The 15,027-nt window shown below is 45.0% G+C and overlaps 1 protein-coding gene across 1 annotated transcript; it reads right to left on the reverse strand.

The window, feature by feature from the left end:
• Positions 1–862: 862 nt before the first annotated feature.
• Positions 863–14,471, reverse strand: TRIM14 (tripartite motif containing 14). Its single transcript, XM_075726621.1, has 6 exons — positions 14,295–14,471; positions 9,659–9,754; positions 8,532–8,765; positions 7,280–7,442; positions 5,938–6,030; positions 863–1,622 (listed from the first exon to the last, which is right to left on the reverse strand). The coding sequence occupies exons 1-6, from the start codon at positions 14,469–14,471 to the stop codon at positions 1,087–1,089; spliced, it is 1,299 nt and encodes a 432-aa protein (XP_075582736.1). The 3' UTR covers positions 863–1,086.
• Positions 14,472–15,027: the final 556 nt, after the last annotated feature.

Below are 15,027 nucleotides of genomic sequence, written 5' to 3' on the forward strand. Positions count from 1 at the left end.
TTTTGCATTTCAGCCTATGGTCAGACCTTGCCCTGGCCAGCACTGGTGATGATTCCAGGGCTTTTAGTATTTGAACCCCGTAAGATTACCTGACCTGCTTCAAGTAGCAGTGGTTCTTCACTCCAGCAGGGCTGGTCCCAGAGGCTGCTGTAAACATAAGCTCCAAAAATTTCCAGGACTTTAATTAATGTATTGGGGAAAAAATTAAATTATCCATATACAGAAACTTGCAAGCTGTCTCTCTTAGTTTTATGTGAGCATACCTTTATCCAGCAGCAGTTAAAGAGCCTTTGCAAAGAGGACACAAATAAATTAAGCACAAGTGCCCCACTGACCTAGTGTTTTTATTGCACCTGTGTGTCCTCCAGGCATGTCATCTTCTATTGGGGGTGGTACACAATCGTTTCTCATGCTTCCACTCTGTGTGGGAAGAATATGGCCACCCAGAAGCCCACTTCAGAGTCTCTGTTACAAGTAAGACCAGCTAATGGCTATTAAGTGTGGCTACAGAAGCTCATACTTCAGCTTTACTTGAAGGGCCCTTTCCAACAGTCAGTGCCAGTCTTTGATTTTTCTGGGATGATACTTAAGTATGAACTAATTGACTTAGTGTATTTATTATCCAAATCTGACCTTGTCAACTGTAACACTGTGCAATATATGAACTTGAAGCTTGAACCAAACTAAACCTATTACCACACACAGTTGTGGCTTCTCCAGACAGATGAGGGGAGGGAGTTCATAAAAAAAAGATGGCAATATCCAGGTTCAAATCTGAGTTGTAATAGGCTTTTTTCAACCAGACTTCTTCCATTTTGCAAGTTGAAAAAAGTACAAAAAATATTATATATGGCACGGCACTTAGGTGGTACATCAACATCATTTATAAAAGCTAGATCACCTTCCCCCAACTGAAAAATGCGTATGCGTTAAAAATTACAGTTGGTTTTCTTGAACTTAACTGTTAGCTTCTAAAAGCATCACAGCTATAACTTTCATATGACACAGATTAATTCATGTAGATGATTGCTAAAGTGGCTTTCATAGAAAAAGCATGAAATAGTAGGCTTTATTTTGCTTCATTCCTTATGTTAGTTTGCATATTCCAATGGACCCTTCCCAGAGCCTCAAGGCTGGGTAAACTGGTTCTGTGAACTTGCAGCAGAAGGTATGCAAATGAGCCATGCCATCAGTAACATTGTAGAATGAAAGGATTCCCGCTTCATAATCCAGAAAAATGCCAATGCGATCAGGATCATCTTCTACAAGGACAGGGATTCTCTCCCCCTTGTGAAATGCCCAGTATTCAAAATCAAACTTCTTAAGGCACCAAGATGCTCTGTTCCAGCCCAGTCGACAGGTTTCAGAGTCTCCTTTCCTGCCAATGGAAGGGTAGGCTGCGCCAATCCACCATCCTGCTCCAGCATGAAGAAGGTCAACTTCCCAGTAATGGCTCCCAGAGAGGAATGCATCTCTGCTTAGCACTTGCCACAATTTATCGAATCTCTGGGGACCACAAGGGTAGAATATCCTCCTCCAGTTACAGCTTACTACAAGACGGTCATCAGACAATTTCAGCCTTGGGTGAAGGCTGTCATATTCCCAGGTTGGTGATCTTGCATCTGCAGTCAAAACCATAAACACACTACATTTATCATGTCTCTTGAAAGAAGTCCAAGTTGTAAAAACCCTGCAAAGAAGCCCACAGCTGGCGGTGTCTTGGAACCTGCCATTTTGCAAGGAAAAACTTGACATTTTTAATAGAAAGCACTCCACTATTTATATGCACCGATGCTTTAAAGTTCCATAGGCTTTAAAGCAGGTCAGTATGTAAGTCAGTATTTGCATGGTTCACAAAAGAGAAGATGAATACAGCTAGATAGGGAACAAACACTGAGAGCTTCTGCTGTGTGCAGTTGGAGACTTCTGGTGGCATTACAGCCTAAGGGTTTTGGAGAATACTGGAGTGGACACTTGGGTTGTGAGATCCCATTCCAGTGAAATCCCACTAGGACTCTGTTTCTCATAGATGCACCACAGCTCTGAGCAGCAGCATTGTGTACATTGCAAAGGAACAACTTACCAGCTCCCAGAGGATTTACAGCAGTTCACCTAACCTCACATTTAGAAAAGAAAAATCACAGTCTGAAACCACACCCTGGAAATCGCTGTCTTATTCAGCAGCAGCTTAGAATATTTGTACCATGAAGCAGCTGTCACAGGACTGGAAATCAAAAAGCCCGGGGGAAAAAAAAAAACTATATCAAATTAAACAAGTTTGAAATAACACAATCACACAGGACAGGTCAAAAAGCCAGAGGATTTTTATACTGTCCTACAACTTCAATATTGGGTTGCTGCATGTCTCACAAAAGTTTTCATAATACACTCTTATCTCAGTAATTTACTGTGTTAGCATGTGTTTTCTGATTTCATGTTCTAGAAATAACCAAGATACTCCCTTTAAAAACAGGATCTGGCATTCTTAAACAATACCCTTCACTCTTTCTGTCAACCCTGATAAAACCTGTGTCAGAGTTGGGTACCTAAAAAAACATACATTGCCATGAATTACAGTACTGTCTAGAGTACTGGCGGTAAGATGTAAACTTAACTTGTATCTTAAAAGTATTCCACATAATGAACATACCTATTTTTTCTTGTAAGTGAAGAAAATAAAGTATAATGATACATCCAGACAAGAACTGAACAGCAGTATACTTGCAATGAAAACTGGCTGAGTCATATTTCACTCAGTTCATAGCTGGTTCTTTTAGACTGAATATGATTTTAATCTTAGTCTAGATAAACTTTGAAGCTTAGATATTTTAAATGCCAGATAACAAATACATTTAATATCCTGAAGCTGCTTTTCAGAGTGAGTAAAATCCTTTTTAAATTAAAGTTAGGGAAACAAGTGTTTATAATTTAAAATCCAGACTGCTTTGATTCTCTGCAGTGTTGCATATCTGAACTACAAGTTTGGACCTGTGATCTCACAGAGCACAGTCTCTCACTGTGCTTTACAGGCAGCATAGTACTAAATGAACCCATTCAAACAAGAACTTCAGTATTTTCCTTGCTCTTCGGTGTTGAACTTGGAAATGAAAGGCAATTATACAGCAGGTTACTGTATGAGAGAAGTCTCTCTTTGCAACTGAATTAATTTGTCGCTCATTTGACTCTTGCTATTTCCTCTCCTATATTCTTACATAGAACCCTCTCCTATAAATTAAATATGTCTAGCCTGGGCTAGCTGGCATATTCCATAGTCTAAAGCCCAGATGTTTTCATTCAGGCTGGAATCCTCCCCTCTGCCATCAGAGCAATGCATAAAGCACTCCATTCTCTGCTGGTCTTCTGTTACTCTCCCACAATTCCCTGCCATGAGCAGGGAAGGCTAAGTAAGGTCTCCCACAATTCACTGCAAAGGAGCACAGGCATCTGTCCATTCACTGCACAGTTAATTGCAACAAAGACTTACCCTCTATACTTGTCTGTCATGTTTCAGAAAAGTAAGTAGTACACATGTGTTATGACTGTAAGATACAGCTGGACCCCACATCTCCCCCTTGCCTTGCTGTGGCCCCTAACATCAACTATGTTTAAAATACAGGAACCAGTGATGCACAATTATAATTTGTTTTATACACAGAGCCTTACTAACAGATCATCTTCATCTGGGTAGGATCATTGCATACACCTGGGTACCAGAAATGAAGCAGTTGCTTTGTTTGAGGCAAAGACATGTGAAGAGAGTTGGTGACATGTGAAATGCATGCCATGGTGCTAGAGAGCCCACAGCTAATATTCTGCCCCCTGGAATCTGCACCTGTATACTGCAAAAAATGGAGAAGCAAATAGCACTGTATGTGCAGTGAGTGTTAACTGAAGCATCACCATTTTCTAAATGAAAAGAAAGCCTTCATTATTTTAATTTTGGTATTATGTCTGTAAACATTGTTAAAACTTCCAAAAGCGTACCACTACAGGGGTACATCTCACACATGTAACATCTTATTGCTGCAATCTCCACTACACTTTAGTCAGAAAAGCTGGTATTGGTGTTCATGTGGTCTGAATAGGTCCTAAGTCACATCTGTGTGCATAGTTGGTGACAAAAGACAGGAAACAGGAATTATTCATGTAGGTAAAACAGCACCCTACAGGATTCTATCTTGTGAATGACTGACTGTCTTGAGTCTTTGTTGCAAGTCACTTCCAGCAGGTAAACAATGGGGATGCTAAGTTTGTACGGAACACAGGTGACACAGAGACCAACAGATACATGAAGTAGGGAGGATTTAAAAGTCCTGGCTTCAGTGTCTGCTTTTTCCAGTAAGCACTTGAAAAGCTTTGCAAATAAGTAGTGATGTCTGTCAGTCAAATTTACCTGAAAACCTAGATTTTCGTAAAATGCCTAACTACTAAATCTCAAACAAATGGAAATACCTCCATTGCTTTAAAAAAAGGACAAAAACCCAAGGACCAACCTGCATCCAGGTGCTAGTGTTTGGAAGTATAAATGTGAATTTGACTGGAAAAATAATGCAAAATAGCTAGAGTTGTTTGGATTATTGGAGGACTCAAATTCTTCCACTTTTCCTAAGTGATGAAAATTTTAAGTGACTTTAAGTCCAAATATTTATGACCAAGGTATGTCAATTTCACTGGCCTATGACTAGCTGCACATCTTTCTTAATGAGGTGGTTTGTCATATTTAGCTTTAACAGTGTCGAGAAATTGTCTTTTCAGCCCTTAAAGTAACTGCTCACATGTGAAGCAAATACAGTGCTTTCTCCATGAATCCATCAAGAGGCAGCCTGAAACATACAGATCGGCATTCACGAAACTCAGGAGCCTACTTCACTGCCAGCCAAATGCTGCTGCAGTGCTCTTTTAGTAGCAAGTGCTCAGTGATGTGAACAGGCTGTCCTAGCACCTTAACAGGTTCTGGTTACAAAGTGACTGACTCAATCTGGATCCTGCAGCACAGAAATGATGCAAGTGGGAAAGACCCATGACATTGCAGCCAAGAAGACAGACTTTGCTTGTTGCATTCCTGATTTAACAGCTGCTGCACTTACTTAGAAGCGCAACACCTGTTTGCTCATCTCCGGTTGAGATAACCTGTTAGGAATGAAAAAGTTGCAGTGTTTGGACTTAGAAGCTCACTCAGGAGGGCACAGAAACAAGACAAGGTAACAACACTGAAAAATACCCCTCTCAGAACACACCAACCTGTAGGTACAGACACAGCATGTAACCCACTCTACCAGCACAGTACTGTCCCTTGCGCTCCCTGATGAATAACAGACAGAAGTCAAGTATCCAGATGGCCACAGTCATGGCCTCCACTGGGCTGGATCTATGCTGGAAAACAGACCTTCTCTTACAACAGGCCTTTGCCGCCAGGTACCATGGTAATAGAGAATGTTACAGCTTTGAGATTAAAAACAGCTACAGCCCTCATCTGCTGCAGGTCACAGGAAATCTCTCTGAGCTTCCCATCAGATTGGGAACAAGTCACTGTACACCTTTCCTACCAACACTAGAGGAAAGGATCACCTGTAGATTGACCCTTAACACGCTACATGATGGACATATAATTAAAGATGGACAACAATGATCTGGAGAACAGAAGAGTCTTCAAAAACTAAATTAGCCACTAGCTGATTCACACACTGGCAGTTCTGAATAAAAACAAAGGATCAAGATTTCACAGACAGAAAGTAAAATTTTGTTCCCAACCTGAGGTATGGAAAAGGGTAATGACTTTCAGGCAGCACCAAGCACTTGTTCCTTGCAAACACTGTAAACATCAGAACCTTTTTATGATTCCATTTTAAGATACTGGCAGCACACATTCATTGACTGTTTCAGTGATTGAGCCCTAAGTGTTCAGAGTGCTTCCAACTTTTGTTCAACCATACTTACGTTTTAAGAAAAGCAACCGATCAACAGGAGACATGGTTTTCAACACTGTTCCAGGCTCCTTTTTCGCAGTGGCATTAAGGCTACTGAAGACATCTGGACAAAGATGAAAAGGGACAGTTTAGGGAATCTGCCGGTGGAAGAACATGGCTGTACTGTCAAGAAGATTTTAAGAAAAAAACATCATGGGCAATTTTCCTGGACAGGGTATTCGGGTTTTGCCTCTTTGGTGTGAATTCCACCCACGTCCTGGAGAAGGTGACACTGTCATGCTCCATTTTCCAATTTCATGGGACAAACTGTTACTTTTGCTGGGGAAGGGCTACTCACTCTGGATGCTTTAAACTTTATGCTCTTTGGATAGCATGGAGATGCTGGACCCCAGTGTTGCCAGGGACTACACATCAAGCACAACCCCAAGTAAGCACCTCCCATTCCTCAAAAAGCACCCCTCTATCAGATGAGAACAGAGTCAAGCAGCTGAAGACAACTGCAGATGCTAGCTACAGAGCACCTGCATAGTACTGTCTAGCAATTCTCCACATATCCTTCAGTGGCCTTTCAGATCTGGTCTGACCATTTTCCCCAGCACCCTGCTGTACTGTTCTTGGTGGCAACTCTCAGAAAAGGGATTATTAAAAGGTAGCTGGGTGAAATGTGATGGCTGATGTTGCCGTGCTCACCTGTAACTCAACAAGTGGCAGGGTTTCCCCATGGTTATTTGGCTTTGTGGCTCTGCATCCCATTAGGAAACTCCTTGCCTTAATCATGCCAAAGGTCACTTAAGGATGAAATACCAGCTCAAAGACAAAAGGAGCTCTAAGCAGAACATGTGAACCCACCGTTAAAGTACCAAAACCCAGACAATTTTTCAGACTGCCTGAGACAGAAAATCACCAGGTACATCAACTAGAAAAAGCTTTCAAATTTTACAGGTATCGGATGTTCCATGCCTGCCAGATGTCCTGCCAGAGCACTTAACACCCAACAGTGACTGAGAGAACAGCTGGGTTGTGTAGGTGTGATGGTCTAGGGATATAAGCAAAGATGATCTGTGCAGGAAGAAGTAACCTGTACCGAAATAACTGACAGAGCTGGAAAAAAGCATCAAACAAACTTTAAGGCACAAAAGGCCATCTTCAGAGTTGAAAGAGAAACCACTTATGTTCCTAACTCACCGTTGCTATAGCAACAATACACCAGTGCTGTCAGAGAACAGTACCCATGCCTGAAAAGCTGCTGTTTTCTTCAGCTGATTTAGTAAAAAGTGGTGCTCTTACTTACAGACCACACGATTTAAAAGGAGAGCAGGAGAAAGCAAAATTCACAGCACTCTCCCAGGTACCTTCTTTCAGCCGGGCTTCTAGTGGTTTCTGTAGAATGGACTGAAGAGCTGTCACGAAGTGCTTATAGTGGTTAAGTATATGCTCAAATGAGAGAGGTATCGGATGCCACTTTTCTAACAGGCGCCTGGGCTCCTGCATTTCCTTCTCAATTTCTGTGTACTTCTGAGGGCAGAAAGCCAAATTCTCCAGTTAGTAGAGACAGTGACATGAATGGACTCTTCCCTCCCCGCTCCCACACGCCAGAAAGCAAGGACAGCTCCATCACTAGGTAAACATATGGGCCATGACAGGCAAGCCTTGCTATGTTCAGCCTGCCTATTAGCTCACTGGCCTGCCCATTAGCTTCTCCTGCCCACTGGAGCCAGGGGCTACCCCAGAGACGGAGAACCCAGCAGTCATGGTTAAAACAGGGCCCTCTAGGACGCTCCAAGATGGGAATGAGTTTAACCTGGCTAGCACCCTTTGTGGGAAATCCCAACAGTGGGAAAATTAAACCATTATGTTTTAAAAGCAATCTAAAGAATAAAATTCAACCTCTCCCACAAAAAATCTCTCCAAAGCCATGAAGAGCAGCTTCCCATGTGCAGGTACGTTCCTAGCACACACAGCAGAATGCCAGGGCCATACCACTCACAACAATGCAAACTCTGAAGTCTGCTAAGTTGCAAGGATGTAAAAATGCACCACAAGTCTTCCCATGAAGAATGGTATCCTTTGGCTTGTGTCAGGGCATAAGCACATGGCAACACACCCTGCCCAAGGAAGGTAAAGAAGATCATTAGGAAAGAGAGGCTGACATTTATTTGTAGGCAAAAAGAAAAACACTGCCCCCTCCATTAAAATGATTGCTATTGCTCAGGGTCATTAGGATCTCTTGTGATTAAAGAAATTAAACAATTTAGCCTTCCTCCCAAGGCTCCCAAGGCTGCCTTTCCTCAGACCTTCATATTGCACAAGGAAAGACCTGATACAGCGTCTGTCTTCAAGATGAAGAAAAAGGCATAATTCTGTTCCATCTATGCTTAAAATTACATTAATTTCATACAGACCTGAAATCAATGTCATAGCAGGAACACCTAACAGCTCAAAAATCAGGAACCAAACTTGTTCACCAAAATACCAACAAAAAGAAGTCTAAAAAGCAGTAAGAAAGATGCTGCTTACATACAGAAGGATCTACAGAGGAGATCACTAGAGCAGTTGACCAGGGACTATGAGGAGAAGAGGTAGAAAGAGACCATACAATACCACCTCCAGCAACTGAACAGGATCACAGTGCTGTTGTATTTGTCTGATTCGACATGAGAAGGTCTCCAGGGCTACAAGCTTTTCTTGACAGGACTCCAACTGCTCATCATGTGCTTCCAGGGCTTGCTGAGTCTTTTCATCAATTAAGTTTTTTGCCAGGCTCTCCTCTTCTTTAAGTAGTAACTGGAGCTCAGTCACTTTGTCTGACAGCTGCTTTTTGCTCACAATGGCATGTGCCTATAGATTAAGCAGAAGACTGTTCCCCCCCATACTCAACAGACCATAAACATTTCAGACATTTCTCTCCCAGGCTTTTAATGTTACATTTCGGTTGAATTTTACTGATTTGCTACATCTCTTGAGAAATGGGTGTTTACCCCTTAAGGGAGTGCAGCCAGGATTTACCTGCTGATGTCCTGGATGGAAAAGCTTGAGGGCAGATCCCAAGATGCTCATTTATGCAGAAAATGCTGATTTCAGCTGGAATGTAACAGGGCCAGGTACTAACTGCTACAAGCAGCAGACCTGGTCCTTCGGTAGCAGGATTTTGCCCCCTTTTAAAGCAAGCTAGGGACAGGGAGCAGCAAGGAAAAGAAAGCCTCCAAAAGGAAGTGACATCAAACCACAATGTCCCAAACCTCTACAGAGCTCCCTCTAGCTCTTACTGACATTTCTGTAACAGAGGTGCTCCTTCGAGCAAAAACCATTTCATGCTCTATAAATGAGGTGGAGCTTAATACATTCCCATTCCTAAGACAGAATCAATAGAGCTGTTCTTGTGTTTACTTAACTCTGAAGTCAGACCATTCAATAATGCAGTTCAGTGCAATGCAACACACATCAGTGAAGCCAGAATAATACATGCTGCTGGGGCTATTTACTATTCCTCTGCACAAAAATTTTAACACTCTTCTTCCACAGATGTTTGGCTGATCAGAGAGTGAGGGCTGGGCCTTTGGAGACTCATTCCCTCTTCTCTCCCTTTGATAGTAATACATTGTGATGGATATAGGGAATACACTCTTTTCCTGAGAAGCGGTAGCTGCCTGGGTCTTTGAATAGCCACAGAGAAAGCAAAATGTCTCTCCTTGGAAAATGACTATCCAGTGGAGAAGCAAATCACACTTTACCTTCAGATCATTAGCAGCCTGCTCTATGCTCCTTCTGTTACCAGCTTCTTGCTCTTTTCTCTCTTCTAGATCCTTCAAACACAATGCCATGAGTTCCTATACAGCAATGAAACAAAATAAAACACTGTTTCATAACAATATCTGTAAGAAACACAAATCAGTATCCAGCTTGCTTTCCATATAGGGGAGTATGTTACTGAAACACTTAGATTATGAGGCTTATTGAGGCCTTATTAAGTGATGAAACATAAGGATTTCAACATTTCACCTACTCCTGGTGGTTATACTAGTAAGATTTGGAGAGCTGTACAAATTAGTACCACCTTCATAAGAACAGGGAAACCTATGGTGAAAAAAACATTTTAATCTTTAAATCTATGGCACTGTGCACTTCAAGACTACATGCTCATGCATTTAGCAGCTGAAGGGCAGCTAACCATGTACTTTTATTCAGAGGATCAGTGGGAGGCTCTGTCTAGAGTCAAAATCCAGGGAATGTTCAGGATGCTTCGCAGTGTACAAAAGAGCAATCAGAAATACCCCACTACCACTACAGTGATGCTGTAAGTCTGAATGCCTGCAACAGTATTATCAGCTTGGCTGGTAATCACAGTATCTGTGATACTTGTGGTATGCCCTGCGATGCACTGAGCAGCACAGCACAGTTAACGTTCTGCTGTGTCCAGCCCCACAGCTTCTCACCCACAGCCCTCTGAAATCTGGCTGTCCTCTGTCTAGCAGGTTGAACAGTCTTGGTGCACTTCGTGATGCACTTTTGTCATCAGAACCATGAAAGATCCAGGCAATGCAGCCCCATGCTCTCAGTGTACTGGTGTTATAGCAGAGCATCTCAGTAAATACCAGATAAGCTAGCTCCAGAGGTGTAGCTGTTATCAGTGTCCTGCTCTGCAGCTGGGACCCAGTCAAAAGCATCTGCATGCACATGTACCAGCTCACTGCAACATCCCCAGGCCAGCATGGCATATTAATCTCTGCAGGGCTGACAAACTAAGCATAAGTGTTGCTTCATGGGCAACAGTTTGCATTCCTGACATGTGCCTCCTTTGAAGACACATGCAATTTTTCATTTGATTATGACAGAATCAGAAGAAAATGGGCTCCCAGCAAAAGCCAGAGACTCCACATCTGAAGACCCTCATCACAGGCACATCTATGCAAGCAGATAAATGTTCTTGCATGGAGCAAGACACTCATGTTATGCCATCCATTCCAGCCACAATTTTCCAGCCTTGTCCCTGAAGGACCACAGGGGTTCTGCACCACTTGAAGATTCAGGAGTTCTACTAGCTATCAGCCTTACTCAATTTCTTCTGCAACCTAGACCTCATTCCCTTCCTCAAAGACTGATAAAGACCACAAAGCAAAACCCGATCTTCCTTCTCTGCTAGTAAAACACATCACCTCAGGCACTCACTCCCTCACAACAGTGATTGTATGCAAATACTTACGCCAGCCCCAAGTATTTCTGGTTAAGCATTACTTTTGTTACAGAGGTAAACAAAAGAGCTGCTTCCTAGCAGTGGAGACACTGTGTCTGCAACACTAGCAGGCAACCCACGTCATTCACCCTGAGGAACCAACTCCAAAAACATTCCTTTAGGGACTGCCTGGATGACCCAACTCATTCAAGTGAAAACACTGTAAAAGCAAGGATTTCTGAGAGATGAGACTCCTAGCTCCAGTCAGGCTCACAGGACACATATCAAGTGCACAGCATGCTGATCCTATGTCCCACATTCAGAAGCACAGGGAGTGTCCTTCCAGATGATTTGATACAACCTTAGATCCAGGGATGAACCAGCTGATGGACCTTGCATAATGGCTCTCATCTCACAGCTAGGATTTCCTAAAAGCACTGAGGAAGGTTCTCGCATGCTGCCTGGTTGATGTCACATTACAAGGGCTGCACAGAATAACTGCTCCCAGCAAACAAAATCCCTAGTCAAAATATCATCCTTTAGGCTACCACTACTTCTAACAGTTTGTGTCTGAAATCTCTCCAGCCCTAAGCCAGCAGATGTCAGCAGAGACTTCCTAGGGATAGAGTGTCACATGGGGACACACGTTTCTACCCTGCTCACTTCCTATTTTGGCAGAGACAAATAACTAGTTATCAACAGCACCTGCTCCCCTGTGTCCAACAGACCCCCAGAGAAACAGCACAAATTGTCGCTTTCTGCACTTCACCCTGGCTCAAATCACGTTGCCACAGTACAATACCTGGATCTGCACATTGCCCCCGTGTCATGAAGGGAATGCAAACACTGTAGTGAGTTCCCAGCTGCAAGAGGGATACTTTGGATAAAAGCACACCAGCTGGCAGCAACAGTGCTCTGTGTCGCTCTGCCCTCTTCAGTGACCGCTCTGCCCTTGTACTGCTCTCTAACATGAAGTGCAATAAAATGCCAGAGGAATATAGCATGACCTGTGCATCTGCTCACAACCTGTTGGAACTAGGAAACTTCCTAGTAACACTGCTGAAAAATACCAGAGAAGGGGTGGGAAGGTGCTCTCTGAAATTGTGTAGAAAAAACCCAAAAAGCTCCTGAACATCAAACCACTGTGTTACTACTTTTTAAGCCTCCCGAGCTTAGCAACACAGCATGCAGGACTCAGCAAGCCTCCTGGCAGGCTCTCTGGAGTAAAACAAAGCACAAGCAGGAAGTACTGGGCAAGCCTGCAAAGCCTCCTGGGGCTGCTCAATGGACTGCTAAGCTGGGATGAATAAAAAAAGCTTAGGGAAGAACTCCTGTGCTGGTTGTGGCTGGGACGGAGTTAATTTTCCTCATAGCAGGTCGTATGGTGCTGTGTTTTAGATGTGACTACACTGTGAGTGCACAAGAGGTTGGGAGGGGACACAAGCAGGCAGATGACCCAAACTAACCATAGAGATATTCCACGCCATATGTCATGCTCAGCAGTAAAACAGAGAGGAGGGGGTTTAGGTGGGTTTAACCATCTTTTGCTCAGGAAGTGGCTGGGCATTGGTCTACCTGTGGGAGGTGGTGAGTGACTGCCTTTGCATCACTTGTTTTGTTTCGTTCTCTTTCTCTCGCCTTCCACTTAAGAAGAACTATTTTTATCTTAATGCATTATTTTTCTTGGGTTTAGTCTTCCTTTCCCCTTCCCCTGTCCCACTGGGCAAGGGAGGGAGAGTGAGCAGGCAGCTGTGTGGTGCTCAGCTGCTGACCAGCAACAACTGATTGTTGAAGGAATGTACTGAAGATGATAGGCACCAGGGTATCTATAATGAGGAGCAGAAGGCCAAGAGATCTCTAAAACAACAAACATATATCCTTGAGTGTCAAAACTCTCCTTTACTCCTCTTTAGTAGAAGCAAGATCCACTAATTAGTGTCCCCCAAGTGAACCAGCTAATTATAATATGAAAACCACACTTCTGTTGGAAGAGCTACCCACCTCCAAAGGGATACCCCTACCCACTGAGCATGCATAGTGATTTTAAAGGGAGCTATGTCTTTAAATTGAAGCAAAAGTAGAAATAACCACTGACTAACAAGTAGGTGTTAACAGTAGGTATAGTGACTTTGTTTAATTGTATAAATACATGAAGCAAGGATAACGGGGTGTGTTAGCTTTGTGGACTTACGACCTAGCACCCATCTCTCCACAGAAATGGAATAAAGAAAATATCTTGACTCAATGTGTGAATTGGTTCTTGCACACCAGGTAGAGAACCCATCTTTGGGACAACACCACGGTTAACCCACAACAACCCCTGCTCGCATCCCCAAGGAGTTGTCAAAGAACAGGCTCTGTGCCTGGGGACTCAACGCAGTCTAGCAAGCTAGCAAGCAACAGCGGAAGGGGATAAACAGAAATGGCCTTTCCCCTTTCCCTGTGGCATCGATGTTTCTGTCAAAGGTACTTCCAGCCTGACAATGCAAACAAGTACCCCAGGGCAATCAAGTTCCTCTGATTCCCCACACAAGGCCTGAGGAGAAAATGCCGCTGCGTGTGACCTGACAGTGAATGTCACCTCCCCACTGTCCATTGCTTTACACTCCTGTTATGTGTGCGCGCTTGGGGTGTGAGCAGGTAACTCTCTTCCTCTCATGCAGGACCCATGTCCCTGTGCAATGACAGCACACTGACCCCTGTCCATATGGGATTTACAAAGCACTTGTTGAAGTACAGAAACTTTGTTCTGCTAGCCAGCACAGCCTACCAAGTTATGTTACAACAAAACGTGAGCTCCACAAGCTGTTCGTAAGGCCAGCAAACCAAGGCCGAAGGCTGAAGGTACTCAGCCCACTGCTGCCCACTGCACTAATACAGCTGCCGCCATCTCACCCTGGCAGAAGAAAATCCAGCTGCACAAGTCCCAGAAACGAGGAGAAAACCGACAAGACATGCAACCAAATCGGGAAGATCTTTGCTCCAGCTCCGTCCCCCACTGCCCCCTCCCCAGCTCCCGGTTATACCCCAGTTCCCTGCCCCGCAACGCTGGATCCGCCCTCGCAGAACAAGCCGCCGCCGCGGCGGCACAGCCGCAGCAGGGCCCGGCTGCCCCGCACACGCAGGGCGCCGCGGAGGCCCGGGCCGGGCCGCGCGTGCCGCGGGGACATCGCTCGGCGCCCGCCCGCGGCGCTCACCTGCTTGTGGCGGACGGCGTCGAGCAGGAGGCGGGCGCGGTGTCCGCGGTGCGGGCCCACGGCCGGGCAGAGGGCGCAGACGCAGCGCCCGCAGTCCTCGCAGAACAGCTCCAGCGGCCGCCCCGCGTGAACGCCGCACACCCGCGCCCCCGGGGCCCACGGCTCGCCCTGCGCCATGGCGGCCGCGGGGCCGGATGCCGGGCGGGCGGGCGGCGCGGTGAGGGCAGCGGGCGGGGTGCCGCGCCTCGCCCGGCGAGCGGTGGCTGCGCTGGGGCGGCGGCAGGCGTACCCTCCGCAGGAGCCCGGCTGGGCTGCCGCCCGCGGCGGGCGGCCTCGCCGTGCCTCTTGCCCTTCCGAGGGGGCGGGCGGCGGAGCGGGGCCGGCCTGCCTCACGTCCCGCCGGAGATGGCCCCCCGCGGCAGCAGCGGCAGGGTGATCCCTGAAAATTGACTGTGGCGTTTCAGCGGCGCTGATGAGGCATGCCCTCGGTTTTATAGCTGAGCAACACACTTAATCTGATCCAACAATGGAACAATTCGTCTTCCGGGTTTGTTTTTTCGCTTTCTATTTTTCAATTAGATTTTTGTCCTGTGTAATGTCTCATTTATAGAAACCGAAATAAAATGCTTACACTCTTACAAAGTTTGCATATTTGCCTACTTTCTTTGGCCAAAACTGTAGGTATACAGTCAACCAAATTCGTAAGTTTGGGGTTTTTTTTTATCAGCTTGTT

Source organism: Pelecanus crispus, chromosome Z, assembly GCF_030463565.1.
Source record: "Pelecanus crispus isolate bPelCri1 chromosome Z, bPelCri1.pri, whole genome shotgun sequence".
Lineage (NCBI taxonomy): Eukaryota > Metazoa > Chordata > Aves > Pelecaniformes > Pelecanidae > Pelecanus > Pelecanus crispus.

Excerpts from the sequence above, each read along its gene's own strand:
- TRIM14 (XM_075726621.1), bottom strand. The coding sequence starts at position 14,471 with ATGGCGCAGGGCGAGCCGTGGGCCCCGGGGGCGCGGGTGTGCGGCGTT. Across the intron at positions 9,755-14,294 it reads ACGCCGTCCGCCACAAGCAG|GAACTCATGGCATTGTGTTT; the intron begins GTGAGCGCCGCG and ends ATTGCTGTATAG. Across the intron at positions 6,031-7,279 it reads AGAAGCCCGGCTGAAAGAAG|ATGTCTTCAGTAGCCTTAAT; the intron begins GTACCTGGGAGA and ends ATCTTTGTCCAG.